Source organism: Miniopterus schreibersii (assembly GCF_964146895.1).
Source record: "Miniopterus schreibersii genome assembly, chromosome: 2".
Taxonomy (NCBI): domain Eukaryota; kingdom Metazoa; phylum Chordata; class Mammalia; order Chiroptera; family Miniopteridae; genus Miniopterus; species Miniopterus schreibersii.
In genome coordinates this window covers 185,827,766-185,854,349 of record NC_138102.1, presented here as the reverse complement: position 1 = coordinate 185,854,349, position 26,584 = coordinate 185,827,766, and the positions used below count along the sequence as shown (strand labels likewise).

General features: G+C 60.1%; 2 protein-coding genes across 6 annotated transcripts in view; one reads left to right on the top strand and one right to left on the bottom strand.

Annotated features, from left to right (window-relative positions):
* CELSR1 (cadherin EGF LAG seven-pass G-type receptor 1) overlaps positions 1–8,090 on the top strand; it is a 106,586-nt gene extending 98,496 nt beyond the window's left edge. For 2 of the 3 annotated variants that reach the window (XM_081127642.1, XM_081127640.1), the window contains 10 exons: positions 1,680–1,792; positions 2,181–2,260; positions 2,398–2,524; positions 3,020–3,145; positions 3,589–3,683; positions 3,966–4,069; positions 4,318–4,467; positions 4,867–5,097; positions 5,691–5,952; positions 6,555–8,090. In XM_081127642.1, coding sequence (XP_080983768.1) covers positions 1,680–1,792; positions 2,181–2,260; positions 2,398–2,524; positions 3,020–3,145; positions 3,589–3,683; positions 3,966–4,069; positions 4,318–4,467; positions 4,867–5,097; positions 5,691–5,952; positions 6,555–6,579 — 1,313 coding nt within the window. In that variant the 3' untranslated portion in view covers positions 6,580–8,090. The remainder of the gene's footprint in view (positions 1–1,679; positions 1,793–2,180; positions 2,261–2,397; positions 2,525–3,019; positions 3,146–3,588; positions 3,684–3,965; positions 4,070–4,317; positions 4,468–4,866; positions 5,098–5,690; positions 5,953–6,554) is intronic. The other variant, XM_081127641.1, reaches the window with a different exon arrangement.
* A 3,992-nt stretch (positions 8,091–12,082) lies between these two features.
* On the bottom strand, positions 12,083–26,071 carry TRMU (tRNA mitochondrial 2-thiouridylase). Of its 3 annotated transcripts, XM_081127111.1 has the most exons (12): positions 25,944–26,071; positions 23,903–24,068; positions 20,590–20,696; positions 19,468–19,590; positions 16,636–16,808; positions 16,163–16,216; positions 16,022–16,088; positions 14,621–14,721; positions 13,328–13,472; positions 12,946–13,028; positions 12,343–12,444; positions 12,083–12,243 (listed from the first exon to the last, which is right to left on the bottom strand). In XM_081127111.1, the coding sequence occupies exons 1-12, from the start codon at positions 26,023–26,025 to the stop codon at positions 12,208–12,210; spliced, it is 1,239 nt and encodes a 412-aa protein (XP_080983237.1). In that variant the 5' UTR covers positions 26,026–26,071; the 3' UTR covers positions 12,083–12,207. The 3 variants fall into 3 exon arrangements, with proteins under 3 accessions (XP_080983237.1, XP_080983236.1, XP_080983238.1); XM_081127110.1 differs by having other exon boundaries at positions 12,083–12,444; XM_081127112.1 differs by lacking the exons at positions 12,083–12,243; positions 12,946–13,028 and having other exon boundaries at positions 12,326–12,444; positions 25,944–26,068.
* Between the last annotated feature and the right edge of the window lie 513 nt (positions 26,072–26,584).

Genomic DNA, 26,584 nt, shown 5'->3' with positions numbered 1-26,584 from the left:
CTCTATGTCTGCCCACTGTATGGATGTGTGGTGGGTGGATGGGTGGGTGGGTGGGTGGATAGATGGGTGGACGGATGGGTGGGTGGGTGGATGGATGGGTAGATAGATGGATGGATAGGTGGATGGATGAATAGATGGGTAGATGGATGGGTGGGTGGGTGGGTGGATGGATGGATGGGTAGATGGATGGATGGGTGGATGGATGAATAGATGGGTGGACGGATGGGTGGGTGGGTGGATGGATGGGTAGATAGATGGATGGATAGGTGGATGGATGAATAGATGGGTAGATGGATGGGTGGGTGGGTGGGTGGATGGGTGGATGGATGGATGGGTAGATGGATGGATGGGTGGATGGATGAATGGATGGGTGGATGGATGGGTAGATGGGTGGATGGATGGGTAGATAGATGGATGGATAGGTGGGTGGATGAATAGATGGGTGGATGGATGGGTGGGTGGGTGGGTGGGTGGATGGATGGATGGGTGGATGGGTAGATGGATGGATGGGTGGACGGATGGGTGGATGGGTGGACGGATGGGTGGGTGGGTGGATGGATGGGTAGATAGATGGATGGATAGGTGGATGGATGAATAGATGGGTAGATGGATGGGTGGGTGGATGGATGGATGGGTAGATGGATGGATGGGTGGATGGATGAATAGATGGGTGGATGGATGGGTGGATGGGTGGATGGGTAGATGGATGGATGGATAGGTGGATGGATGAATAGATGGGTGGATGGATGGGTGGGTGGTGGGTGGATGGATGTGTGGATGGGTGAGTAGATGGGTGAGTGAAACACCACTGCCTCCCAGACGGCTTTGGGATCTAAATTCAGATGTCTCACAGTTCTCATTGCTTTAAAAACATTGTTTTCTTATCCATAAGTCTTTTGCAAAAGAACTTGAAAACAATTCTTGGGGGCCCTTGGACCGACTGTGCTGGCACTCAGCCTGGGCTCGTGTGTGACCTAGTCACCTTTTCCAGCCTGGACACTGACTAAGCTGGCTGGGCATGGGTGGCCCTCGGCCTTTCTCTCCTGCCTGCCCACACCACCTGTGTGTGTGTGTGTGGTGTGTGATCATCTCTGGTGTCCCCCCCAGGCGGGGCTGGATGGAGCAGAGCAGCTCCACCCAGAGTCTGCGAGGGGGTGGCTGCTGCATCTGCCAGACACCAGCGAAGAAGGAAGGGCAGGCTGTTGGGGGTCAGGGGTGCCTGTCCCAGCCTGGGCACCCTGAAATCCAGGGGGAAGTAATGGGAGTTGGGGGAGGGTGGGGTCAGGGGAGGTCACAGGGAGGATTGGCCAGGTCACACCTGCTCCTTTCTCGTAAACAAGGTCTGTGCTGAACCCCAAAGTCCACCTGGTGGTTCTTTATGGACAAAGGCCTCTCTCAGGTCTCCCCTGGCCCAGGTTGGCTCCTGTTACTGGGCCCTTGGGCCGTGAGGGGGCTGTGATTCAACACTGAGGGGCTTTGCTCTAGGGCATCCGGGCCTCTGTCACATCCCAGCTGTTTATCTTGGGCTCCTGGCCCTTCCCACGGAGGGCAATACTGGGCCCCGGGGTCCTGCCTGGGTGGGCCTGGGGACGCCCTACTTGTGGACACACCTGCCCAGGCTGACCCTCAGGAGGGTCCCCTCCCGGGGTGTGGCCCTCACTCCCCTCTCTGATGTCTAGGACTTGCAGTGGGCCTGGACCCCCAGGGCTATGGAAACCCCGACTTCTGCTGGCTGTCCCTTCAAGACACCCTGATCTGGAGCTTTGCCGGGCCCATTGGGACGGTTATCATTGTGAGTACAGGGTGGGGAGGTCTCAGAACCCGAGATTCCCCAGGACACGGGAAGCTGGGGTGCCCTCCAAGCATCGGGTGGAAGGGGTGTTTGAGTAGCTGGGTCTCTGAGCGGCCAGTGGGGCAGGAAGGGCTGGTCTCACCGTGATAAAGCCTTGTCCTCGGACCCACGGATTCTGGGTGTCAATCCACACCCACATCTGCTGTGAGACCACTCGGCGTCCAGCCCCCAGGGGCCCCGCATGAGCCCGTCGGCGCTCAGGTCTGAGCCGCTCATCCCCGCCACACCTCCCCGAGACGGGGTGAAACGCTCAGCGGTGTTGGGCTCTTGAAGGCCTGTGTGACAATACAGGTGAGCCGCCACCTGTTTGTTGTTGTTGTTTTTTCAGGTCAATACAGTTATTTTTGTTCTGTCTGCAAAAGTTTCCTGCCAAAGAAAGCACCATTATTATGAAAGAAAGGGGGTCGTGTAAGTTGGTGTAAACCTGGCGGGTGGGGGGCGGGGTGGATGAGTGGGTGGGGGGGCAGGCAGTGGGGGGGGGGCAGGGAGTGGGCGGGCCGCTGGGTGGGAGGGGCCGGATATCACTCTGCCCCGCCCGCCCGCAGCTCCTTGCTGAGGTCCGCCTTCCTCCTGCTGCTGCTCATCAGCGCCACCTGGCTGCTGGGGCTGCTGGCGGTGAACAGCGACGTGCTCACCTTCCACTACCTCTTCGCCATCTTCAGCTGCTTGCAGGTGACAGCTTGGTGGGGTCTCTGCCTGGGCCAGGCCTGGTGAGGTCCTGGGCCACCTGTGCTGCTCTTTTTCTGAAATGTCTCCACCCCGCTTGGCAGAGAGGGTCCCCAGGGAGATCACCCAGCGTCCAGCTGTGTCCGAGCTCTCAGGACACATGGGGCCACACCGTGGCTGTGGTTCCAGTGTGGCTGCTGTGTGTTCAGGTCACAGAAGGGCCTCAGCATCAGCCAGTACAGGGGCTCACTCCCTGCCCAGGTGTCAATCCCACTTGGGTCCCCAGGGAGGGCTGTAGCCTGGGATGGGCCCTGCCATCCCACATGCTGGCTGCCCAGCCCAGGCTCCTGCAGGGGAGGTTGGGCATGGGCCCTGGTGGCGTCTCTGCGGCCACCGTGGCCGGCTGCTCTGGCCTCTCTCAGCTCCACACCTCGGGGGCTGTGCTTGGCGGTCTCGGGCTGGCAGGACAGTGGCCTTCCTGACCCGCCGCCCTCCCTGCAGGGCCTCTTCGTTCTCTTGTTCCACTGTGTGCTCAACGGGGAGGTCAGGAAGCACCTGAAGGGGGTGCTCTCCGGGAAGAAGCCGTACCCCGATGACTCGGCCACCACTAGGGCCACCCTGCTGACGGTAGGAGGTGCCCAGGGACACCCACGGGGCCTGGGGCTGGGCTACACTGCTCACCAGGGTTCCATGTGTGTTCTGGATCAAGCGTTAGACCAGCTCCATGGTCTCAGCATCTTTCCCAAAGGGGGCGTCACAGAGCCGTCCATGGACCATGGCATAGAGCCCAAGTAGAGAGGTCTGTCACAGTCACGGCCCCGATTTTCCAGGTCTCTGGAGGACAGGGCCCTGAGGCCAGGACCCCCGACCAGAAGTGGTGGCTGATCTGGGGGAGGCTGTCCTCTGACCATGGTGGGGGCTGAGCAATGGATACTCTTCTCCTGGCCAGAGGCTCCTGTGCTCTGTGCCCAGCGGGACACTGTCAGAGACCAGCGCTGAGGCTCGCTGTGGGGACAGCCAGCCTCTGCACCCTGTGTCTCCGCTCACCGAGAACCATCTCCCTCCCCCAGCGCTCCCTCAACTGCAACACCACCTACAGCGAGGAGCCCCACATGCTGCGCACGGCCCTGGGCGAGTCCACTGCCTCACTGGACAGCACCGCCAGGTCAGGCCCGAGTGTGCCCTTGCTGTCCTCTGGGCGGGGGTGGCCCAGCTGGGAGCAGACGCAGGCTTCGTCACCTCTGCCCGGAGCCTGCTGGGGAGGCCTGAGGGAGTCCTGCTGCTCTGGTTGGCGGGCGTTTCCCAGCGCACTCAGGGGGGTCTCGTGGCAGAGAACCTCCCAGAGCCCATGTGGCTGTCCTGGCACATTCAGCAGGTGCTCGGTGATGTTGGGTGGCCACATCACATGGTACTGAGCCCACCCTCCCCACCCTCCCCACCCTCTTAGGGTCGAAGGAGGCCAGAAGCTCAGTGTGTCCTCTGGGCCAGTGAGGGGTGGCCATGGGGAGCCAGACTCAACCTTCCTCCCCAGGAGCAGCAAGAAGCCGCCCGGTATGTGTCCCTGGAAAGTGGTCTCCTGGCAGCCTGGGCATCTGCCTCCCGGGGGGTTTTGGCCGGAGCTCTTGTTGGCTCTTGTCTGTCCCACGGCCTCCATCACTGGGGAACGCACGGCCTTGAGGGGGGTCTGAGGCTGAGTCACAGCCATGGTCAGCAGGGACCCGATGGCCATCAGTGGTCCCCCTCTGCCTCGGCAGGGAGCCCATTCCCGCCCTGAGCCCCAGCCCTCCTGTCACCTGCAGGCCAGGACTCGGACTCGGACAGCGAGCTGTCCCTGGATGAGCAGAGCAGCTCTTACGCCTCCTCACACTCGTCGGACAGTGAGGATGACAGGGCAGAGGCCGAGGACAAGTGGGACCCGGCCCATGGCCCTGTCCACAGCACCCCCAAAGGTGAGGGAGCAGCGCAGCAGGCCAGGCCTGTCCCCAGGACACAGACTGGGTAGCCCCGAGGCCAGAGGGAGGCCCTGGCAGGGAAGAGGCCCCTCCTCACCACCCACAGAGCACAGGCAGGGAAGTCTTAGGGCTCTCTCACTGCAAGGACCCCACAAAGCTGACCCCACCTGCTGGGGGGGTAGCCAGCAGAGGCCCCCAGGTGTTGGGGATGCGGTGGGAGGATTGCAGCCTGGGACCCCGTCAGGACCTTCCCTGTCTGAGCCTTGGTTTCCCCGCCTGGAGGGCGTGGAGCGTCCGGACCACTCAGGATGCACACTCCCCAGTGGAGGGACAGTCCAGAGCTTTTCAGGGGTGGGGGTCTCCCCGCCTGCTGACCGCCGCCCTCTTGCCCAGCAGACGCTGTAGCCAACCACGTCCCTCCGGGCTGGCCAGAGGAGAGCCTGGCCGGGAGCGACAGCGAGGAGCCCAGCGAGAAGCCGCACCTGAGGGTGGAGACCAAGGTCAGCGTGGAGCTGCACCTGGACCAGCAGGGCAACCACTGCCGGGAGCGCCTCCCCGACGGGGAGGCCGGGGCCCCGCCCAGGCCCGCGGGCGCGCCCCCCGCCCAGGCCCCCGAGCAGAGAAAAGGTGCGTGTGGGTGGCGAGGGCCCTGCTGCCAGGGAGAGCCCCTGGGCCTGGGGGAGGGAGGGGCGGGGCCATGCTAGGTGGGGGCGGGGCCTGTCAGGTGGGGGCGGGGCCATGCTAGACAGGGCACAGGGCGGGGCCTGTCAGAGGGGGCGGGGATTGTAAGGTGGGGCGGGGCCTGTAAGGTGGGGCGGGGCCATGCTAGCTGGGGAAGGGGTGGGGCCTGTCAGAGGGGGCGGGGCCTGTAAGGTGGGGCGGGGCCTGTAAGGTGGGGCGGGGCCATGCTAGCTGGGGAAGGGGTGGGGCCTGTCAGAGGGGGCGGGACCGTGCTGGGCGGGGTACAGGGGCGTGGTTTGTCAAGTGCGGGGGCATGCTGGGCGGGACAGGGGCGGGGCCTGTCCGGGGGCGGGGCCTGCTGGGCGGGGCAGGGGCGGGGCCTGTCGGGCGGGGCAGGGGCGGGGCCTGGGCGCGGGGCAGGCGTCTGGCGGGCAGAGGTGACCCCGAGTCCCACCACCTGGGCGGAGACCCGAGGGCGCCCGAGCGGCGCAGGGTGCCCGGCCCGCGGGCCAGCGGGTGAGGCTGACCCCCCCCCCCAGGCATCTTGAAGAACAGAGTCGCCTACCCGCCGCCGCTGTCGGAGAAGACGCTGCGGGGCCGGCTGCGGGAGAAGCTGGCCGAGTGCGGGCAGAGCCCCGCGTCCTCGCGCTCGTCCTCCCTGGGCTCCAGCGACGGGGGCCGCGGCCCCGACGGCGCCGTCCCCGGCAAGAGCCCGCGCGGGGAGCCGGGGCGCGAGCGCCTGAACGGGGCGGCCATGAACGTGCGCGCGGGCAGCGCCCAGGCCCCCGGCGCCGGGTCCGAGTGAGTGGCGCGCCGTCCGGGGCGTGGTCGGGCCCGGGCGCGGAGGGGCCGGGGCCTGCGGACACTCGGGCCCGTGGGGTCCAGTTAGGGGGGGCCCTGAAGTCCCGTCGGGCCCTGACGTCCTAGGGCTGGCAGCCGTGCTGGGCCGAGCAGGTGGCCAGCGTCGTCCCCTTGCCCGGGGTCATTCCTACCCGTCTGTGGTCAGGAGACTGAGGTTCAGGGGCAGGGGACTGGCCGCAGACGCCTGCTGACCTGTCCCCGTGGTCCTCCCTCCTGCAGACCTCCCAGCGGGCAGCAGGTGGGAGCTGGGTCTTCCAGAAAGGCCTTTCCAAAGCCTAAGGAGTGAGCGGGGTGGTAACCTCGGCGGCTGTGTGGAGGACACTCCCTGGGCCTGGGCCTCCGGGTGGCCCCGGCTGTCAGGGACGCAGGGAGGCCGGCCCCCTCTCCCGCCTCCCTCCAGGGTAGCTGTGTCCACACCAAGCTTGCGCTCCTCGTAGCCCCGGGTGTCCCTTGTCCTGCGTGGGAGGTTCTGCCCCTCCTGACCTAGGACCGGGCCCAGCTCTTGACCCCCCGCCTGCCTGGCGGCTTCTCCCCACGCACAGAGGCAGTAACGAAACATCAATTTGAACCATCAGGAAACCGTGAGAACGGCCATCACCTCCACCCAGGCTTCTGTGCTGCGTCTCGGCGCCCTGGGACCTGGGAGCCCGAGGGGCCACCCCCTTTCCAGTGAAGCAGGCCCTGGGCCCCTCAAGTGGCAGCCCCGTGACTGGCATGACCACAGTCCAGACCTGAAGCCCTGGGCTGCCAGGGGGCCCGAGGCCCATCCGACCCCGTGACAAGTGCCAAAGGCCACAGGGACACGAGGAGGCGTGGACTCCCGGCCCGGCACAACTGTTTCCTCAGACTGCGAACAGAGCCAAAACCGTGCGCTGGCCTCACTGGGACAGCACCCAGCACCAGCTGGAGGGAACCGCCAGGCCCGGCTCGCCAGGCGTGGGGACGCCGGGCAGAGCCTGAGGACCGAGGACGGCCGCCGTGTGGGTGTCCCCCTGTGGTCCAGGCCCTGGGGCAGCAGCAGGACGGCCCTTTGCAAAGGCACCTGGTCTTAGAGCAGAGGCCTCCCCCGTGGGACAGGCGTCGATACTTCATACGTCGTGCGGAACTGGAAGGGAAGACCTGGCTCGGTTTCGCATCTGTACCGTTGATGCTGGGAGACCACGGAACCATCCATCTCTTGCTGTTTTTACGTAAGGAAGAGGGCACCGTCGCACTTGAACCTGCGGGCGTGGGCGCAGCTGGCGTCCCGCGCAGCAGAGGCAGGAGTGTGTTGGGAGAGAAGCTGGAGCTAAGCCGTAGACAGAGCTGCCCCTGCGGCTTCCACCGCTGAGCGAGGAGCCTCGGGCGTTTCTCACGCAGCCGAATCCACAGCACGTCTGCGTTTCAGGAGGTGGCCCTCAGCTCCCATCTGCCTCGACAGTTGTAGGTCCGAGCCGGGGCGATCCGAGACTGGGCAGGACTCGGGGAGCCCTGCTGAGGTCACTGTGGAAAGCAGGTGTCACACGGCCGAGATTTCCACGCTGGGCCTTCCCTGGCCCCCTTCCCTGGCCCCCTTCCCAGGGCCTGGCTCTGCAGGTGGGGGACTCTGTCGTCCCCCTGCTCCCGGTCTCTGTGGTATTTTAATGTTCGCTCCTTCCCGACTGAGACGGAGGTATGAGGTCTCCCAGGATGTCACACTCCTTCCTGCCAATTTTCTAGCTCTTTCAGACTCCGAGGATCTCGGGGCGGGCTGGGGTCCCACCCCCAGGGTCTAACCAATTACTTCATTTTGCTTCAAATGGCCAATTGTGCAGAGGGACAAAGCCACAGCCACCCTCTCAATGGTTACCAAGCTGTTTTTTGGAAACTCACACCAAGGGCCGGCTGCAACTGTCCCATTGTGGGCAGTTGGCACAGCGTGGCCAGAGGGGTTGTGGAACGAGGCCCAGGCTTACTCAGACACGTTTTATTTCAGTGTTTTCTTTGTTCTTCAAATCAGGTGCCCAAATAAATTATCAGCACAGCTGCTCCCAAATATGAGAAACCATAAATTGGGATGAAAATCTAAGTACAGTGCAAAGGTTTCCACCCTGTATCCTTCTGATAAAATGTGAGCATTGCTACTGACCGCGTGAGGGGAAACCCGTGTCTGACGCTGGTCTAGGACCTCGGGATACAGAAATGAAATGAGATCCGAGCCCTGGAGCCCGAATGAATTATAAATGTGCCTTAGCGGGTGAGTGGCCTTCTGAAAATGCAAAACGGCAGGACCTTCTGTGTTTACCGCCGTCGGGTCGCGTTCTAAGTAAAGAAAGGTTTCAATATTTTTGAGTCAGATGACTGCTTACTGTCCTGCAACTGGGTTGTGCCCCTTGAGGTGTAGTTTTTAATTTGATCAGCACCGTTACCAAAAAAACAGTTGTCATTTTTTCAAAAACAGGAAAAATGTAAACCTATTTTTGTGACTTAAGACTTTATGGCAGAGATTAGACACTGGAGGTTTTGTTGTTTTTTTAAGCAAATGTATATTTATTAATGTTCAGAACACTGGAATTGCAACTCAGATGAGAAAAGAGTCTACAATAAATTAAGATTTTTTTGTTTGTACTCCTGCTGTGCTGGTTTCCCCTCCCCCACGTCCTCCGTTTCTAAGGCAGCCGTGGACAGGACCATGTGGTAGGGGGTGCTGGTGACAGGCGTTGGGGAACAGGAGCTGGGCTGGAACTTTGTTTACGCTCCTCCTGGGGTTTCCTGCAATCTTTAAATTTATGTCTTTCACCCAATTGGGGAAAGTTTCAGCCGGCATTGTACTTTCCCCACTTTCTCTCTCTCCTGCCCTCTGGGACTCGGGTGTTGTCTCTGAGGCTCCATTGGTCTAATTTCGTTATGTTCTGTTCTTCAGATTCGACTGGTTCTAGTAATGGATCTACAAGTTCACGAACTCTTTCCTCTGTCGTCTCCATTCTGTTGAGTCCATCCAGAGAATTTTATTTCAGATATTGTGGTTTTAAGCCCTAAAATCTCCACTCAGCTCCTCTTATCACTCTCTCCCTGCTGTGGACTTCCAGTTCCCCGCGCATTTCTAGAGTGTTTGCTGTACTCTGTGGGGCATGGTGGTAACGGCTGCTTTAACACCTGATTCTAAACACCTGGTCATCCTGGGCTGAAACCTGTTTGTTGTCTTTTCTCTGGGCATGTCCCTGGCTCTTTGTACCCTCACTGATTTCAGAGTGATTCCTTGATGGATATTTTGAATGTCTGAGACTCTGTCCTGTTAAAAACAGTCATTTTTTGCCTGTTTCAGTAGGAAGCCACCAGTTGGGTTCAGACAAGTTCTGTCTCGGCTCCTGCGAGCCGTGGTTCCAGCGTTGGCTCAGTGTCCAGGGCCGTGGGCCTCTGCTCTGCTGCCCTGGGTCTGCCCTTTGTGTTTGCCACTTGGTCTGGGAAGTGGGTGGTAGTTTATGTCAATGGTTCTGCTCTCAGAGCCTTTGCTCTGCCCCCACCTATTGGGTGAGCCAGCACCTGCGTTGGTGTACACGGAAAATGAGGGTTCCCCTCTCCAGCTCTCTCCTCTCTGGGGTTTTCCTCACATGCTCTCACTCCTGGGGCCCCTCTTCTTGGTCCCTCTGTCCAAAACGATGGGTCTCCCCCAGGGTTCCAGCCACCTGCTCTGTCTCGCAGTCCTACCCAGCTGGGGCCCTACTCAGGGAAAATTAGTGGGAACAAAGAGAGAAAAAAACGGGATCCCCCACTCTTGGGCCTACAGCGCCCCCCTTTCTGGGCGTCTCTCGGAGGCCTAGCCCTGCTGCTAGCCACATAGCTCCAGAGATTGGGGCCACCCTTGAGGCAGATCTGGGAGGGAAAAAAGGAAAACCACCCACAAACCACTCACCTCCCAAAGGTGGTTGAGTTTTGCTTCCTCCCCACCCACCTGCTAATGCTCACTTGTTAGAGTGCCCAGTGGTGACCACGAGCAAATAGGTCTGTCTCACCCCTAAAGCCACACTTCCTGGGATCCAGGACCCAGCCGGGGGCCCCGGCAGAGGGAGCAGGCCTGGTCGGCAGCTGGGGGTGTCTTCCGTGGACGTAGCGCACACCAGCCTCAGGTGGGGCCGCTCTGGGACCCGGAGGGATCCAGACAAAAACAAGTCCCCTCCCCAATGCTGTACAAACACAAACGCTAACCCTGAGCACCATCCAGGCCACAGAAATAACCACACCTCCCGCCCGGGCCGTGGGAGCGTCTGCTGCCTCACCTGGCACAGCTGCGGCCCGCCCTCCCCGCACACACCTGGGCAGGAGCCGGGCTGAGGGGCCTGGCCTGACTGGGGCCCAGGGAGGGGCGCAGCCCTAGGACCTGTCTCTGAGAAGACCCTGCAAGGGGCGGGAGCGGGGGCGGCACCCTCCTCCAGCAGCCCTGGACCGGGATGTCTCCCTTTCCTCCGCCTTCTGCCAGCAGCCGTGGGGAGTGGCAGCCTGAGAGCTGGGGCCCCGCGGGAAAGGGCCGGGAGCTCCGTCCTGCTGTGGGTCCCGTCCCCTCCGGCCTGCCCAGGGTCTTCCGTGGGTAGAGCCCTGGAGTCTGAGGGCCCCGGGCGCTTGGGCCGGGCAGGGCAGAGGCCGAGTCCCCGCCACGCTCCTGGCACCACGGCGCCCCCTGGTGGACAGCAGCTGCTAAATCTCTCCCTGAGCACTGCCCAGACGCCTTGGGGGCTAGGGTGAGGTCTGCGGTGCCCAGCGCAGAGCAGGTGGCACTGCCGGCTGAGAGGCTGCCACGGGCACCAGCCACGGGTGAGGCCTGGGTGACCTGGGGGCAGTGGCAGGCGTTAACCCCCTCCTTCCACCTTCCTCCTCTGGCTGACCTGGAAGGCTGGAGGCCTGGCGGGCTGGCAGGACGCGCAGAGCTGTCTGGGGGCTAGAAGGGTGAGCTCCCCTCAGCCACCCTTGCCTGGCAGCCCTCCCTCCTTCCAGCTCCTATCTGTGCCACTCTGAAGATCAGCCTTGCACAGAGCCTGGTGGGCACCGTGGAGGCTCCTGAGACGGGTCACAGCCCAGGCCTCCATTCCCAGGGCTGCCAGAGGAAACTTGAGCCCAGGGAGGCTGTGTTGCCCTTGGGCTGGCGGGACTAAGGCAGCGTTTCAGCCCTGCCTCCATGCTGGTGGATGGTCCCCAGGGACCAGGGGGCCACGGCTAGCCTGTCTGATCCCAACTGCCCAGCACATTGTGGACAGTGGATGCCAAGCTGTGGTCTGCCCCCTGGCCAGCAGAGCAGGGCCTTGGGGTCCAGCCTGGTTGGAGCGGGCAGGCTGTCAGAGCTGGGGACAGCTGAGCCATGCCCTCTGCTGGCCCCCTGGCCAAGCCCTCTGCCTCTCCAGGCTGTTTCTTCACGTGGAACACAGGAATGGTCTCAGAAGTCGCGTGGCAGGCTGCTCTGCCCACCCCCCCACCCTCAGGAGACCCTGCTGGGTGAGGCCTCAGGTACGAGGGGCCAGGTAGTGGTGTGGAGGGCGGGGGCTGGGGAACGGAGGGCTGGGGCTTCACCACTTGCAGGTGGCACTGCTTCCTCTAGTCAGGTGGCGTGAAGATGCTTCTGTGGGCACCGTCCCTGCCCCTCAACAGCCGCAGCTCTCTGCTCCACCCTGTCACATGAGTGAGCCCATGGGGGCTCTTGGGATTGGGGTGGGCCAGGGTCTTCTCAGTCCCCACTGAGGCATGTTGTCCTCCCAGCAGGGTTTGCCCACTTCATGGGGTAGAGGCCGAGTCCCTGGCCCCACACTGGCCCCACTGTGAAGCGAGCGCACCACCTGGGGTGGGGCAGCTTCTGTCAGCCTCTGGGGGATGGGCTGGCACTTAGCTGTCAGCCCCACTCAGTGGCCTGGTCTCAAAGCTCCCCAACCAGAGCCTGTCACCCCAACATGAGGTTATGCTGAGCCAGCTGTGGGGTCCTGAGGACCAGCACCCAGCGAGCCCCTTACCCCAGGCTGGAGGGGGCATGGTGCCAGGAGTAAGGGTGGTCGTCCCAGCAGACCCGAGGTAAGTCCCACTGTGTGGGGTCCTGCCCTCCTCCCTGTGCTCACAGAGGCTGCTGTGAGAATCCATGTGCAGGACAAAATTTATTCAATGCCATCCCTGCAGCCCCTCCACGGGGCAGTATAAACGGGGCACTTGGGACAGACCCACTGGTCAGCAAGTCCTTCTGGCCTCTTCTTGAGCAGCAGGTCAGCCAGGCTCCTGGGTTCCAGCAGCAGAACTGCCCTGGCCACCCCACTCCCTGCCCTGCTCCTCCGCATCCGCTCCTGGCGCTCAGAGCGTGGGACCTGAGCCTGGGCTGTCGCTGGAGCCTTCGGTGGCCGCTCTGGATGTGCTCTTGCCCCTCTGCAGCGTGTAGGCAGACGGCCCCAAGCGCAGGATCTTCCCGCTGCCCAGGCACTCACCACCCTTGTAGAACACGGCGAACTGGAGGGAGAGGCCTGAGTCACCAATGGGACCTGTGTCACCAGTGGGACTCACACTGGGGAGCTTGCAGAGCAGCCAGGAGCCTTGCTGAGGCTGCTGGGCTGGGGTGGGGAGCCAGAGGAGGAACAGTGCTCGGCCTCCCCCAGATTTGTCCTTGCCCTGCGCCCAGACCACAGGCAGGCCGGGCAGCGCAGCTGGGCTGTCCCACTGGCCAAGAAGAGACTATGCTGGCACAGTCGCCGTGGTGGGGAGAGGAGTGTCAGGCGCAGGTGGGCTGGCCACAGCTCCCACCCTCACTGCCCCTGACCTGTGACCAGGTGCTCTGGTGGGAAGTACAGTGTTGTCCTTCCAGCAGAAGCCCACCGGCGACCAGCCCACGGGCGCCATCTGGGGCAGCCAAGCCCGTGCTAGAACCCATCTCCACACCAGGGCCCACTGGGCCACAAAATGGGAGTCCTGCCTCCCCCTGGAGCACAGCACGGGCTTGGCTGCCTCACTCACCTGCCCTGGGGCGAGGGCCCGCACCGCCTTCACGGCCGTCACCCACACGGTGCCATCTTGATTAAGCGTCAGCACGCAGGGCACTGGGGGGAAGAGATGGCCTTGGAGGGACACTGGCCTAGCCTGTGTGGTCAGCCCCAGGCCATGGGACACACACACACCTGGACCCCAGCCCAGCACTGCCTTCCCAGGACCCTCCCTGTACCCACAATAAAGGTCAGCTGAGCCTCTGCACCCCCCGGCCTGTCTCCCTCATGGGCAGGGGAAAGGGGGTTTGAATATGGCATATAATCTGAACACTGGGGGACTGCTGCCCCAGGCCTAACCTCGAAGGCCACCCCTAAACCTGGCCTCTCTGGGCAGAGCCCACCCACTCAGTTACCTAGCGCCATCTGGTGGCGGAACCGGAAGTGGCACTCCATCATCTTGTCCCGGACCAGGGCCGCCGGCGGCTCCTCTGCGATCCAGTGCACACGGTTGGTCCGCAGCAGGTCCCTGTACAGGGCGGGGTGGTCCGTCCGGGGGGCCTGCAGAGTGAACACAAAGATGGTGATGCCCTGGGGCCCTTAGCAGAGCAGACCCCTTGCCCCACAGCCACTCACTGTCCCTCATTAACAATCCTAGCAGCAAACACGCACTGACAATGGGGTGCCTGATGGGAAATGTGTGATTCTCTCAGGGGCCTTCTGACCCCATTTTGCAGAAGAGGTACAGGTACAGGTCACGGTCACACTTTGCGAGCAGAGGTGCCTGCGATCCGACCCCATGGCCTGACCAGCACTCCTCCAAGTTCACGTCTCACTCTGCCCACCACAGCCTGCCTGGGCCAGCGCCAGGGGCATGACCTGCTTCGTGTCTGGCTGGTCTCAGAAAGGCCACTGCAGGAATCCCAGCAAAGCCCAGTGGCTCAGGAAGGACGGACAGATGGTGCTGGGTCCCGGACCGGCTGAGGGGTCTGCGCCTAAGGACCCTGTCCCTGACCCTCAGGCGCCCCTGGCCTCTGAGGATCTAGCAGCCGCCCCTCTGAGGCAGGCCCCGGAGCGCTAAGTCCTGGGGCTCGGGCTCTAAGTAGGCAGGGAGACCTTTGCAGGGACCCTCCTGTTTTTTCCCAAAGCAAAGAAGACCACTAATTTTACACTAAAATCACTTTAGTTCGCGAGTAACTGGAATCGCTGTCCCAGCTTCTCTGCCCCCAGCCCTTCGTAGAGGGAGATGTCCCAGAACTGGCAGGCGAGGGTGGCTGGTCTGCCTGTGAGGAAGGTCTCCTGGCTTTGTGATGGGCAAGGTGACACCAGCTCATCTTCCCAGCACTAGGGCCTGGGGAAGGGGCCAGGGTCACAACCTGGCTCAGTCCTGGCTCCCTGCTGCCATCACTCCACAGCAACTGCTGGGATCTGTGTGCAGCCACCACCTCTGAACAGGACCTTCGCCCACTGACTTGTCTTGGAGTCTTGTCCTCCTGCAAGCTCTGGAATAGGACCTACTTATGGGACCAACACGGTAACAGGGACCAGCACATAGTAAGACCTACAAAGTACCTTAAACAGCATCCCCTGGTGCCCGGGCCAGTCCCGGGAGGGTGCAGGGGAGACGGGTGCCCGTCAGCACTGCTGCCCAAAGGACTTGGCAGCCCCGCGTGGTCTCACACACACTGGGCTCTGTGCAGCCCACTCACCACAAACACATCACCCGTGGCGCTGTCCTTCTCAACCACGAACCAGGGCTCGCGCAGGCCGCCTATCTTGGCTCTCTGGCCTAACGTGTACAGGAACCAACCTGCGGAAAAGTTCTCAGTGAGGTGGGCATCAGTCCCGTCTCAACCAGCACGCCCGTGATGGGACGGTGGGGGGCAGTGAGGGGGCTCTGTGGACCAAGGCACTGCCCGGAGAGGCCAGGGTTCTCTAACCACCAGCATCAGCCCTGACTAAACCAAGCTCACCCATCCCTCACCTGGGCTTGGGTACCTCGCACCCCACAAGGAGCAGCTGCTGACCACCTGACGACAAGGAGCGGGGACAACTCCTTCAGGTGGGCTGCCCTGTTGGAAGCCATGAGCCCCTTCTTGCTGAGCCCCTGATTTGGCTATGGCTTACACGTGTCCCTACCCATGCACTAACCGCATCAGGGCGGGGCATCAGGGCTGCCCCTGGTGCCTGCGCCCAATCCCTTCTGACTACCTCTGAGCAAGCCCCACAAGCATCACAAGACCAGATAGCCAGCCCCCCCATCCCTCCTGGGAATCCACACACAGGCACAGATCACTGCAGGAACCACGGTGCCCACTTCAGCAGAGCCAACCACAGACGCGCCACCTCCAGAGCCAGAACCGGTTGATGGGGGAGGGGGGTATCCACAGTTCTGTCCCCAGCAAGGTAGTCACCCCCTCCCGCCTCAGAAAGGTTTGGCTGTCCAGGAGCTGTGACATCTGTCCACTCCCCAGGGGAAACCACCTGCCCAAACTGAGGTGGGGGGTCTCCAAAGACTGTCCCTGTCTGAGCAGCAGCCCCAGTCCTTCCCACTGCCAGACGCTTGTTGGTCAAGACTCTTCTGGTCATCAGGCCCCAAAGGGCACCAATTACCCCTCACCGCCCCCCCCCCCCGCCCCCCATCTACCTCCTGGGCTGTGAACCCTGCACTGACTCGCCCTGCCCCTGTCCTCCCGGCAGTACTGGGAAGGCTCACAGTGCCCTAACCTCCATGTCTGCCAGTGAGTGAGCAGCACCCTGCCACCCTCTGGACCCCTGACACCAGCTCTTCATACTATCCCAAGCACGAGGCTCCTGACTCCTGTCTGGTGCTTTCTCTGCAGGGTGAGGGCACAATTCTATTTACAGATATCACCCTGACTAGAGAGCAAAGCCTTTCTCAACCAGGCGGCATCCTTGTTACCAGCTGCAGTGCGGAGACCACACCTTGAAATGCAGAAATCCCACATCAAAGCTGCCACCACACCCTACCGTCCACACCTGCTCCCTGCCATCGGCTCTGACTCTCAGGCTGACATGGACGGGACAGGGCACCTGCCATGCACCCATGGCTCCGGGAGTTTGGACAAGCAGCCAGGGTGGTGCCTCACCTTTGTGTGTCCCCAAGACTCTGCTGTCTTCTATAGAGATGAATTTCCCAGGCCGTGGCTCTAAGTACTGGAAAACAAACGCAGTGTTACTACGGTCCTGGCCCAGGGCAGACACGGCCCCCCACATCAGAGAGCACTCACCTGGAGAATGAAGCTCTCGAAGTTCCTTTTACCCACAAAGCAGATGCCCATGCTCTGAAAGGAAGGCAGGCGGCCGTGAGGGGATGGACTGCAGGACGGGCCAACACCCCCTCGCCCCCTGCCCTCTGTGGGCCTCCCCTCCTGCCGGGAGCCTCACACTTCCAGGCCCACCAGCACCCAGCCAACAGGCCCAGCCACAGACAGACAAGGTGGGGCCTGCAGGGTGTCAGCTTCTCAGGTTTGTTATGGTCCCTGACCCTGGATCTTGCCAGCTAAGCAGGCACACCCTCCACACCGAGCACGGCCCAGCCCTGCTCGCAGACCGTCAGACCAGATGCTCACAAAAAACTAAAGCTGCTCACACCTCCAGCCACTGCCCATGAGCCTCCGGGAGAGCGGGAGCGGGAGTGGGAGGTGGGAAGGCTTCTCCTTGTGCCGGGCACTGCAGACAAGAGCACACGCCCCAGGCCTACCTCCTTTTTCTGAAGCACATGATGAAGTCTATTCTCAGCAGCTATTTTCTTTACAAAATCTTTCGTTAGTCCCCCCAGAGGGAAGAGGGCTCTCCTCAGGGCCTCCTGGGAAACCTGGCTGAGAAAGAAGGTCTGGTCTTTAAAGCTGTCAGCTGCTTGGAGAAGCTTTACCGCTGCCAAGAGTAAAGAACAAGAGACGTTGCAGGAATGAGCAGTCACACTCCGCCCTGGTAGAGGCCCTTTCCTCAGACGGCCCTGGTCTGGCTGGGCCACACTCAACTCAACAGCAGGCGGCGAGGAAGACAGCCACTGTGGTGAGTGCAGGGAAATCCCACTCCCGGCCCATCGGCTGTTAGAAGTGTATGGATACAGGGAAGATAGGTTTTACACGACAAGGATGTTTATTCCAGTTCCTACTCTAAATGGTAATGTTTTCAAAGGTGAAATGTCCCAGGAGAAAAAACAGATTTAAAATAAATCCAGCCCATGTGGTGAACTGGAGGAGACAGCGCACAGAACCTCGGCTGAGCGGAGCGTCCTGACCATCGCAGGTGCGCGGAGGCCTCGGCTGCTCTGAAGGACTCACCTCTGGGTGCGGCTACTGGGGAAAGACAGCCCCCTAGGGAGCGCTCTGCTGTAAACGCACTTTCTCCCTGGGTGGACAGGCTTGTGTTTAGAGTCCAGGCGGCCACCTCTCAGCTCTCCTCTGCAGTTTCTCTAGCACCTGCTATTTACAATGAAGGGCCGTTTCTAGGGTTCAGGCAACGCGCAAACGCAGTCCTGATCCCGCCCACGTGACCCTGGTTCAGAGGGGCCGGCTCCTGCTGAGCCAGCTTGGCCCTGCCTGGCCTGCGACAGAATTTCCCTGCTTGAAGTTCAATGGTCAATGGAAACAACTGATGTAATATCAATCTTGTGGCTTCTTTCACTGTTTCTCGCACCTATGCTGAGGGCAGCCTCAACACGCTGTGCTCATGCTCAGAGTAGCCTGTGACATGCTCACAATGCAGTGAACGTTTTCCATCTGTGACCCCGAATCTGACTCTCATGTTAGCTGTGTGGGTAGAATGACTCCCACTTTACAGACGAGAAAACTGAGCTCAGATTACCAATGTGACTGGCCAGATGGTGCAGGCAGAGCATGCAGGGCTGAAGCGGAGCCCAGTCACCCAACTTCTATCCACCGCTTTTCATGCACAAAACACCAAACCAGCTGGAAAATGAAGACCAGCCAGTCAACCAGTTACCAGGCAGATCGTGTGCCAAATACGTTGTTTCAAAGTTCAAATGTGTTGTTTCAAACTCAGTTCAACCAATCAGTGTGTGTAAAAGCCTCAGAGCACCGAGGGCTATTTGCATTGTCTCGTAGTTCTGAGCTATTTTAAAACAAACTCAAAATGTATTACCTTTAAAGAAAAAAGCTGGCAACCCCTATACCATGGAAAGGAAACAGTGCTTGGCGAGGGCCTGCTGTGCCAGGAGCTATTCCCACACCTTCCCTCCTTCGGCCCCGTGTTGCCAACCCCACCTGTAAGGGGGAAGATCTACCAGGTCACATGGCTGGGGCCCAGGACTCTGGGTTGGGGCCAACTAACCCAGGGCCCGGCTCTCTGCTGCCCCTGTGCACTCTCCCCAGGGGCCCAGGTCAGGAGGCCCTATTCCAGGTCTCCAGGGCAATTGAGTTAGAATAAAACAAAACTCTTCAGTGTACCTGCCCCACCGGCACAGCTCAGTGGCTGAGCATCAACCCATGACCCAGAGGATCGAGGTTCGATTCCCGGTCAGGGCTCATGTCTGGTTTTGTGCTCGATCCCCAGCAGGGGGCATGCAGGAGGCAGCCGATCAGTGACTCTCATCATTGATGTTTCTATTTCTCTCTCTCCATTTCCCTTCCTCTCTCTCAAATCACTTTAGTGTGCCTAAAAACACACTGAAAACAGAGAAAAGAGCTCAGCAGAGCCCAGTACAGCAGAAAGCACAGATGTGCAGCTGGGTGAACTGGGCTGAGATCCAGCTCTGCCACCAGAGGCTCCCAGGTCAAACAAGTTCATCCAAGCCTCAGTTTCCTCATCTGTGAAGTGGGACGAGGTGGCCATCCTGACACTGCTAAGAAGAGGGCAGTGAAACGTGAGCATATGAAGCCCTGGGCAGGGACAGGAGCACGTGATGTGGGGCAGGCTGGCCATGTGGAGAAGCGCTAGCCCTCTGCGACCCCACAGCATGGACATTGCTGGCAGAAACGTGGCTCTGAGCCGTTTGTCTTTCACGTGAACATGATGTGTGCTCTTCTGCACACAGACAAGCCTCAGGACAGGCCAGCAGCTCCCCCGCTCACTGTTTGGCTCTGATGGTTTCCCAGGAAAGTACAACCCTGCCCCTCTGATCAGCTAGTCTGTAAACACAGCTCCAAGCCTGGCCACCGGGCCTGCACAGTGAGTGTCAGGTCACACTGGGCACATGTATGCCCAAGCCCTTGAAAGCGTGGTGGTGAGTCCCAGGGCCTGTAACATCCAGTTATGTTGTCAAGAATCTCCTCAAACACTGGGGAACCTGCACACACCTGCACACGGAGTCTAGAACAGGTTATAAATTACGGTCCGACGTCCACAAGCCCGTGCCCAGCCCGACCGGGACTTCTCCTGATGCCCAGAGACCAGCCACAGGCCCCTGGGGAAATGACCCTCCTGGTGAATGCTCGTTTTCAAAGGCCAGCAAGCTCGTCTGGAACACACTGGGGTCCGGCAGGGACGCTCCAGCAATGACCTGCTGCCACGTCGACACCTTCTGCTCGCTCACGGACAATGAAGCACTGACCTGCGCACCGTTACTCACCATTTCTGACTTCAAATCGGTCTCTGAAAAGCCCCTGCGGCCTCCTGACGTGCTTCTGCTGAAAGACCTCCTCATCCTCCAGCGACGTCCTTGCGTAGTGGCCCGTGGCCACCGCGTCCGCCCCTGGGGGTTTAAAAGCACAAGGATCAGACTTTCAACCTGCGCTCACTGCCCGGCCAGCCCCAGCCAAGGCTGCTCACAGGAGCAGACGCCCATCTCCCCCTGGAGGGACCCCCCAAACACAGACGCCCCAGGGAGGAGGGCACCTTAACTCTGTTACACACACGGCCTTCTGAAGTGATACAACGTTGCTACGGGTTTTACTGCATCTTTAAGGGTCTTTCAAAAGTTACTACCTATCCACTCCTCGTTCTAACCTAAGGAGACAGTCAGATGTGTACACAAAGATTTAAGTACATAAAAGTCGTTTCAGTGTTTCTTATACTAAGGAAAATTTGAAACCAACCAAAATGTGTAACACCAGGAGAATATGAAGTTAAAATGCTATTGCAATAGTGACAGCGCCACTTACAAAGAAATGCTACTGACGTGGGAAAATGTGGACAGGAAAAAGGTGCAGGATCCTGCAATCCCAGTTTCTAAATGTTCAGAAAAAGATGAAGAAAAACATCCTGAAGTCTATTCCTTTGATTCTAGGAAGTGAAACTAGAGACGATACTTCCCCCCACTTCTGCTGCTCTGTGCTTTTTCTGGGTGTTTTTCTTGGTAAGTTTTTTAATCCCCACCCGAAGATATTTTTTCCATTGCTTTTTAGAGAGTGGGAAGGAGGGAGAGCGAGAGAAACATTATGTGAGAGAGACCTTGACTGGTTGCCTCCCACATGTGTACCGACCAGGGCTGGAAATCAAGCCTGCAACTGAGGTCCGTGCCCTTGGCCAGAATCCAGCCCCGGACCCTTCAGTCTGCGGGCCGACGCTCTAACCACGGAGCCAAACTGGCCAGGGCTCTGCTGTTCTGTGGTTTTAAGTTTTCTTTAATATATATGTACAGGGGTGGGCGAAAGTAGGTTATAATAATAAATACTACAATAATTGATAATAATGTAAGAATAAACTGTTTCCACCTTTTAAAAAGCAAATGAAGAAAATCCAAATTACTTACCAAGATTGTCTATAGCATAGTGGAAAAAACAGCTGAACTTGATGTGCTTGTTGCAGATGATGTCAGGGTTGGGAGTCCTCCCCTTCTCGTATTCATTCAGAAAATCACTGGAACAAGAGAGGCTCTTTTCACTGAAGCGTCCTCAAAACTACATCAGATAAACTGGCTGCTTTCTCCCTGTCGTTCCAAAACTAGGATTCTTCACCCTGGCCAGTTAGGCTCCGTGGTTAGAGCACTGGCCTGCGGACTGAAGGGTCTGGGGTTCGATTCCGGTCAAGGGCATGTACCTCGGTTGCAGGTTCCATCCCTGGTGCATTCGGGAGGCTACTAGTGGATGCTTCTCTCTCTCTCCCTCCTCCCTCCCTTCTGCTCTCCCTGAAAAGTCAATGGGAAAGTATCCTCAGGTGAAGACTGAAAACAGAACAAAAGACTGTAATTTTTTACAAAACAGGAGAGCTTTGGTCCATGGCCACTTTCAGCACTTTCATCAAACATTTGTTCAAAGCCGGCTGGTTTCCACCTGCCTCTATGATAAGTGACACACCTGGGGAGAACGGCAGCCCTGCCTGTGGCCCGGCTCAGCAGGCTCAGAGCAGCGTGGGAGCCCGTGCTTCCTCCGCACAGCCCGCTCCTCTGCCTCCTCCCCAGGAGGCCTGGGAGTCGGAGCAGGGTGACCACGCGGGGCTCCACCAGCCAGCCCACGTCTCAGCCTGGGAGCCCAGGCCACTTTTCTAACGTGACACATGCACTCCCGAGGACCAGTATCCCCTGGGGCTTACCACAGGCTAAGCACCCCAGCTGGCGGGTTTCTGCCCCACAGGCTGGCTGGGTGAGAGTTCACTGTCTGAGTACGCACGTCAGGAATGTTCTGGTGCCTGCTCCAGGAATTTAAAATTCGATATTTTTGGTAGATGGGATCATTTTTTCATCTAAACTAAAGCTCTCCACTGATAAACAAGGGTTCAAAAACAATGCTGACTGAGAGGGTCACGGTCTGCAGACCGATGAAGACTGCACGTAACCTGCCTGGCTCTCGCAGGTTACGCCCACCTGTTCCTACCACTGCCTCCCACCCCTCAGAAGTGCATGAGACTTGCATTGCTCCCTATTTTCAACAGGTGATGTCATCACACTCTGACCTCTCTTTAACTGTTAGAAGCTGTCACTAAACTGTAAACTACTCAAGCAGGATCCAAGTTTTGCTCTCTGAATGCCCCAAACTTCTGCGTAACAAGCACTGGGTGATGCTGAAGAGGCTGACATTTAGCCATTTATGATGCACACACTGCACCCACCCCTCGACAGCACAGTGGAGGCCTGTCAGGTGGCACTGGCAACGCCGTGGAGCCTGGTCTGCCTGTCCAGTGAGGAGACCCGGCCTGCACTCCGTGAGGGGGACAGCACTGGAAAGAACACCTGGACTCCAGCTGCGAAGGCCAGGTGAGTCTTGAACAGAAGTCACAAATTCCTGAGCCGAGTGCTATCAGAGCTGTGAGCGTCTGGCACAGCGTGGTCACCGAGTGTAACTACACCCACACCCACAGGCAGCAGGGACGAGAGTGGGCAGCCGTCAGAGCTGGGCAAGCTCCCAGGCAGCACGCAGACAAGCTAAATGCGCTAATGCTTCTCCCTGCACCGAGGCTCAGTGCAGGGACGGTGACAAGGGCACACTGGGACGCTGGCCTGAAACCTGGGCTCTACACCAACGCCAGCTCAGAACCTGCCCAGGACTCAGAACGGGTCATTCTACCTGTCCGGCCTTAGTCAGAGGGGGGTTAGCCCTCAAAAATCCACATTTTCTCACATACCTTTAACACCTAGCAATGCAGGGTGAAGTTTAAAAGTACCTGGGTTTCTTGCTATCATCTCAACCATGCAGTGCTCAAGGGATCCCTCAGAGCAGCTTTCCCAGCCCACCCAGACAAGATCTCGACTGTCACTGACTCCAGCTCTCCATCTCTTTCCCGCTATGCTCAGGAACCAAGCCCCATCACACCGTTTTCCAAAGAAAGACCCGAAGGACCTGCCGTCAGAATCACCTGAAGCCCTTGTTGACATGCAAGTCCCAGGGCCACATCACAGACCTGGTCCGGGTCTATTTACCAGCCTGACATCTGCTGCCTGGTGGATCTGTCCTCACCTCACCTCCCATCCACACTCCCACTTGTCCCAAATCCCCAGCAGTGGCATTTCCTCAGCTGCTCTGCCTGCAGCCTTCTCCGTAACTCATCCTACACCTGGCTGCCAGGTTTGTCTTTTTAATACTGAAAATGAAAGCTACACATACTGCTTAGTAACACACCAGACCCTGTGCTATGAGCTTATAATCTCATTTAAGTCCCACCATAACCTTATTAGGCATTGTCCCCATTTAAAGGGTAAGGAAACTGAGGCTTTAAAAAATCACATAACTCGCCTGGTTCATACAGCAAGGGGCAGAGCCAGGACCAAACCCTAACTGAACCCAAGGGTTTTCTGACCCTAAAGCATAACCCACTCTGTTCACATCAGGGCCCCTCGGACGCCTTCATCGGCCACCAAGGCCCACCCCACTCCAGCTCTGAGTGTCCTTTCTCTGTAGCAGCAAGGCCTGCCATGGTTTTCAACAGCCACCACTGCTCATGCTGCCCACTCAGGACGCCTCCTCTACCCCTCTGCTATTCTAGGGGCAGGTGACACAGCCCTGCCTCCTCTAAACATGCAGCTTTTTAACAGACTCTCTGGTATTTCCCACCTGCCACTCACCACCACTTCCTCTTCTGAAGATGACGTCTTCCTCCCACCTAGACCGAATACCCCTACGGGACGGCCCAAGGTTTATACATCTTTTTGTTCCCAAACACAGCACAGTGCGGTACAGAGTAAGCATCTAATAACTGTTAGGATTATACTAGATTTTTAAAGTGTGTGTGTTTTTTGTTTTCAAAAGGCAACGGGGAATGGGTCACTAACTCGTTCTCAGAACCCTCTAAGCACTGACCTACATGGGTCTGGACATTCACCTGGTGGCACCTTCCAGGGGAGACCCCCAGCTTTAGCTCCCATACTAATTTAGCAGCAGAAACATCTCAAGGTTCACGAGGGATTAAAGAGACCTCTGGCTGGTGGCAATAATGGGAATTAGATCTAGGGGTGCTGTGGGATCCAGCCCAGCCTCCCACAGAGCTCCCAAGGGTGCTGAGGCCTCCCAGCATGGTCTTTGGAGCCCCTGTCCAAGGGCACTGGCTGCACGACAGTCTGGCTGACGAGGTGACCTTTCCCTGGGCAAGGGCCCAGGCAAGGGGAGACCTTCACAGCTGTGCCCCGCTCTCACCTGAACACATTGTTCCAGTACTCCTTCACGTAGGACACCTGGTGGAAGGGAATATCTAAGATCTGGCACACTCTGTACGCATCCTCGCAGTCCTTGTCAGCAGTGCACACTCCATGTTCGTCCAGCGAGTCCCAGTTCTTCATAAACACCCCTGTCACCTGGTAACCTGGGGAGGGAAGGACAACTTAGAGAGAATGTACCGAATGAGCCTCGAGTGAAGGGCAAGCAGCTTCTGAGCCCCGAGCCCATGCGCTGCTGTGCCTGGCAGTCCCCGCGCTGCCTCCAGAGCTGACTCACACCTCAGTGCCAGCCGCCCCGTGTGCCCCGCGTGCCCCGGTGTTCCCTCCCCTCCCCTTCTCAGCACGCCTAGTCCTCACAGCACTCGCTGCTGCACCGAAACTGTATGAGCAAGACGGGACCGTTCCACCTACATGACCCTACCCTGCGTCGGCACAGTGCCTGGCACCTGGAGAGAGAGCAAACGCGCTGAAGGCGTGAAGGGCAGAAACTCAACACAACTCTTCAAAGCAAACAAAAACCACCTTTCAGTTACCAGGACAGTGAACTCATTTCCAAAGTTACTTCCAGTTACCATCTAAGATTTAGGCTCTAAACCCTCAGTCATCACGACAACTGAAATTCTGGCTATTTTATGACCCAGCGCCGGCCCTTCCCTGTTGTGACAAACCACCTAAGCAAACACTGGCCGGAGCGGCTTCAGCCTCGGACCGCCTCGTGACCGCCACCGGCGGCTCTGACTGTAAAGGGGGAAGATGGCCCTCCAAGGAACTGAGGCTCAAGGCTTTGCCTAAACTAAAAGGCGGAGTTGGCCAGACCCCCATCCCAGCGGATAGTGGGGCCCCAGCACCTGCCTCCACGGGGGCTCCAGCAGGTCCCGGGTCCCCCCTACAAAGGGCAGGTGCTGTCTTGTGCACCCCGTGTTCCCTGCGCTAAGCGGTGCCCACACAGGAGCTTTACACGCTTGTGGGACAAGCCCACAGCCCCACGCGGGCCTTGGGACCCACTGGGCAGGGCAGGGCGCATGCGGCAAACCAGGGGCACCGACAGTGCGGTGGCGGCCCCACCGGGCGCGGGGAGGAGGGTCCGTGGGGGAAATAGGGGGGCACTGTAACACTTCCAACAACAAAGATAATATGTATTTTTAAATCCTCTCTTCTACAGCCTCGTCCGCCTGATCACTTTTCTCACGGGGACGTGACCCGCTTCCACGGGCACAGGCTCACCCTCCAGGGCGGGACCTCGGGACCGGGTGGGCCCTTTGCTTTCCGGGGGCACGGGACGGGACAGGCCCCTCCCGGAGGCCGGGGAAGCCCGGGGCCCTGTCCGCGCGGCGTCCGGCTTCCCCGGGAGGGCGGGACGCGCGGCTGCCCCGCGGCGGCCGGGAGGGGGCGCTGCTCTCCCAGGGCCGGGCCCGCGCGCCCCCGCCCGGGAGGAGGGCTCGGCGCCGCCCACGCGACGCGACCCACGGCCCCCGACGGCCCCCAGCAGGTCCCGGCCCGCCCTCCGCGTTCCTCCCACGCGGCCCGGGGCCCCCGCCCTCCCCCGGTGACCCGCGCTCGCCACTCCGCTCGGCGCCTCCCGGGACGCCCCCCCCCGGGGCAGGTTGCGCCGACTCGCGCGCAGCCGCCGGCGTCCCCCCGGCTCCCGGGGCGCGGCCCCCACGACGGTACCGCAGCCTCGCGGGGAGGGTCCCGGCGCAGGGCTCGGCGCAGGGCTCGGCTCCCCCAGGCCCAGCCTCTGCACGGGCGCCGGGCCCCTCCCCCGGGGAAGCGGGCACAGGCCGGCGGCTTCCGGCGCCCGCGGTCAAGGACGAGCTGCTCGGGGCGGCCCCGGGGTCAGGGGCGGGCGCTCGTCCCCGCGGCCCGCGCGGGGCCCGGGACCCGGCGAGACGCCCGCGGCCCCGGGTCGGACGCCGGAGCGGCGGCCTCCCCCTCGGGACCCGGCGGAGGGCGAGGGGCGCGGCCACGCGGGGCGCGAGCGGGCCCCCGGGACGGCGGAGCCCGGGCCGGCGCCGCCTCACCTCGGCGCCGCAGCAGCAGCGCGGCCACGGCGCTGTCCACGCCGCCGGACAGGGCGCACACGACGTGCCGCGCCGCCAGCATCCGCGCCGCCCGCCGCCGCCCGCGCCGGAAGTCCCGCCCTCCGCGGCGCTCTGCGAGCCGGGCCCGGCGGGAAACGTGCGACCCGAGCGTCGCGTTCCCCCAGCCAGCCCTTCCCGGGCAAACAGGCCCAGAGGCCCCGCCCCGCCCAGAGCCCCGCCCCACCCCTGGGGCGCTCTGGTGCCTGAGACTCAGTACTGGGTGTGTGTGTGTGTGTGTGTGTGTGTGTGTGTGTGTGTGTGTGTGTGTGTGTGTGTGTGTGTGTGTGTGTGTGTGTGTGTGTGTGTGTGTGTGTGTGTGTGTGTGTGTGTGTGTGTGTGTGTGTGGTGTGTGCATGTGTATTGACAGTGTGTGTGCTGAGTGTGCACGCATGTGTGTGTGTGGTGTGTGCATGTGTGTTGACAGTAGTGTATGGTGTGTGTGCTGTGTGTGCACGCATGTGTGTGCATGTGTGTGTGGTGTATGCATGTGTGTGTTGACAGTAGTGTGTGTGGTGAGTGTATGTGTGTGTGCTGTATGTGTGTGCATGTGTGTGTGCTGTGTGCATGTGTGTGTGTTGACA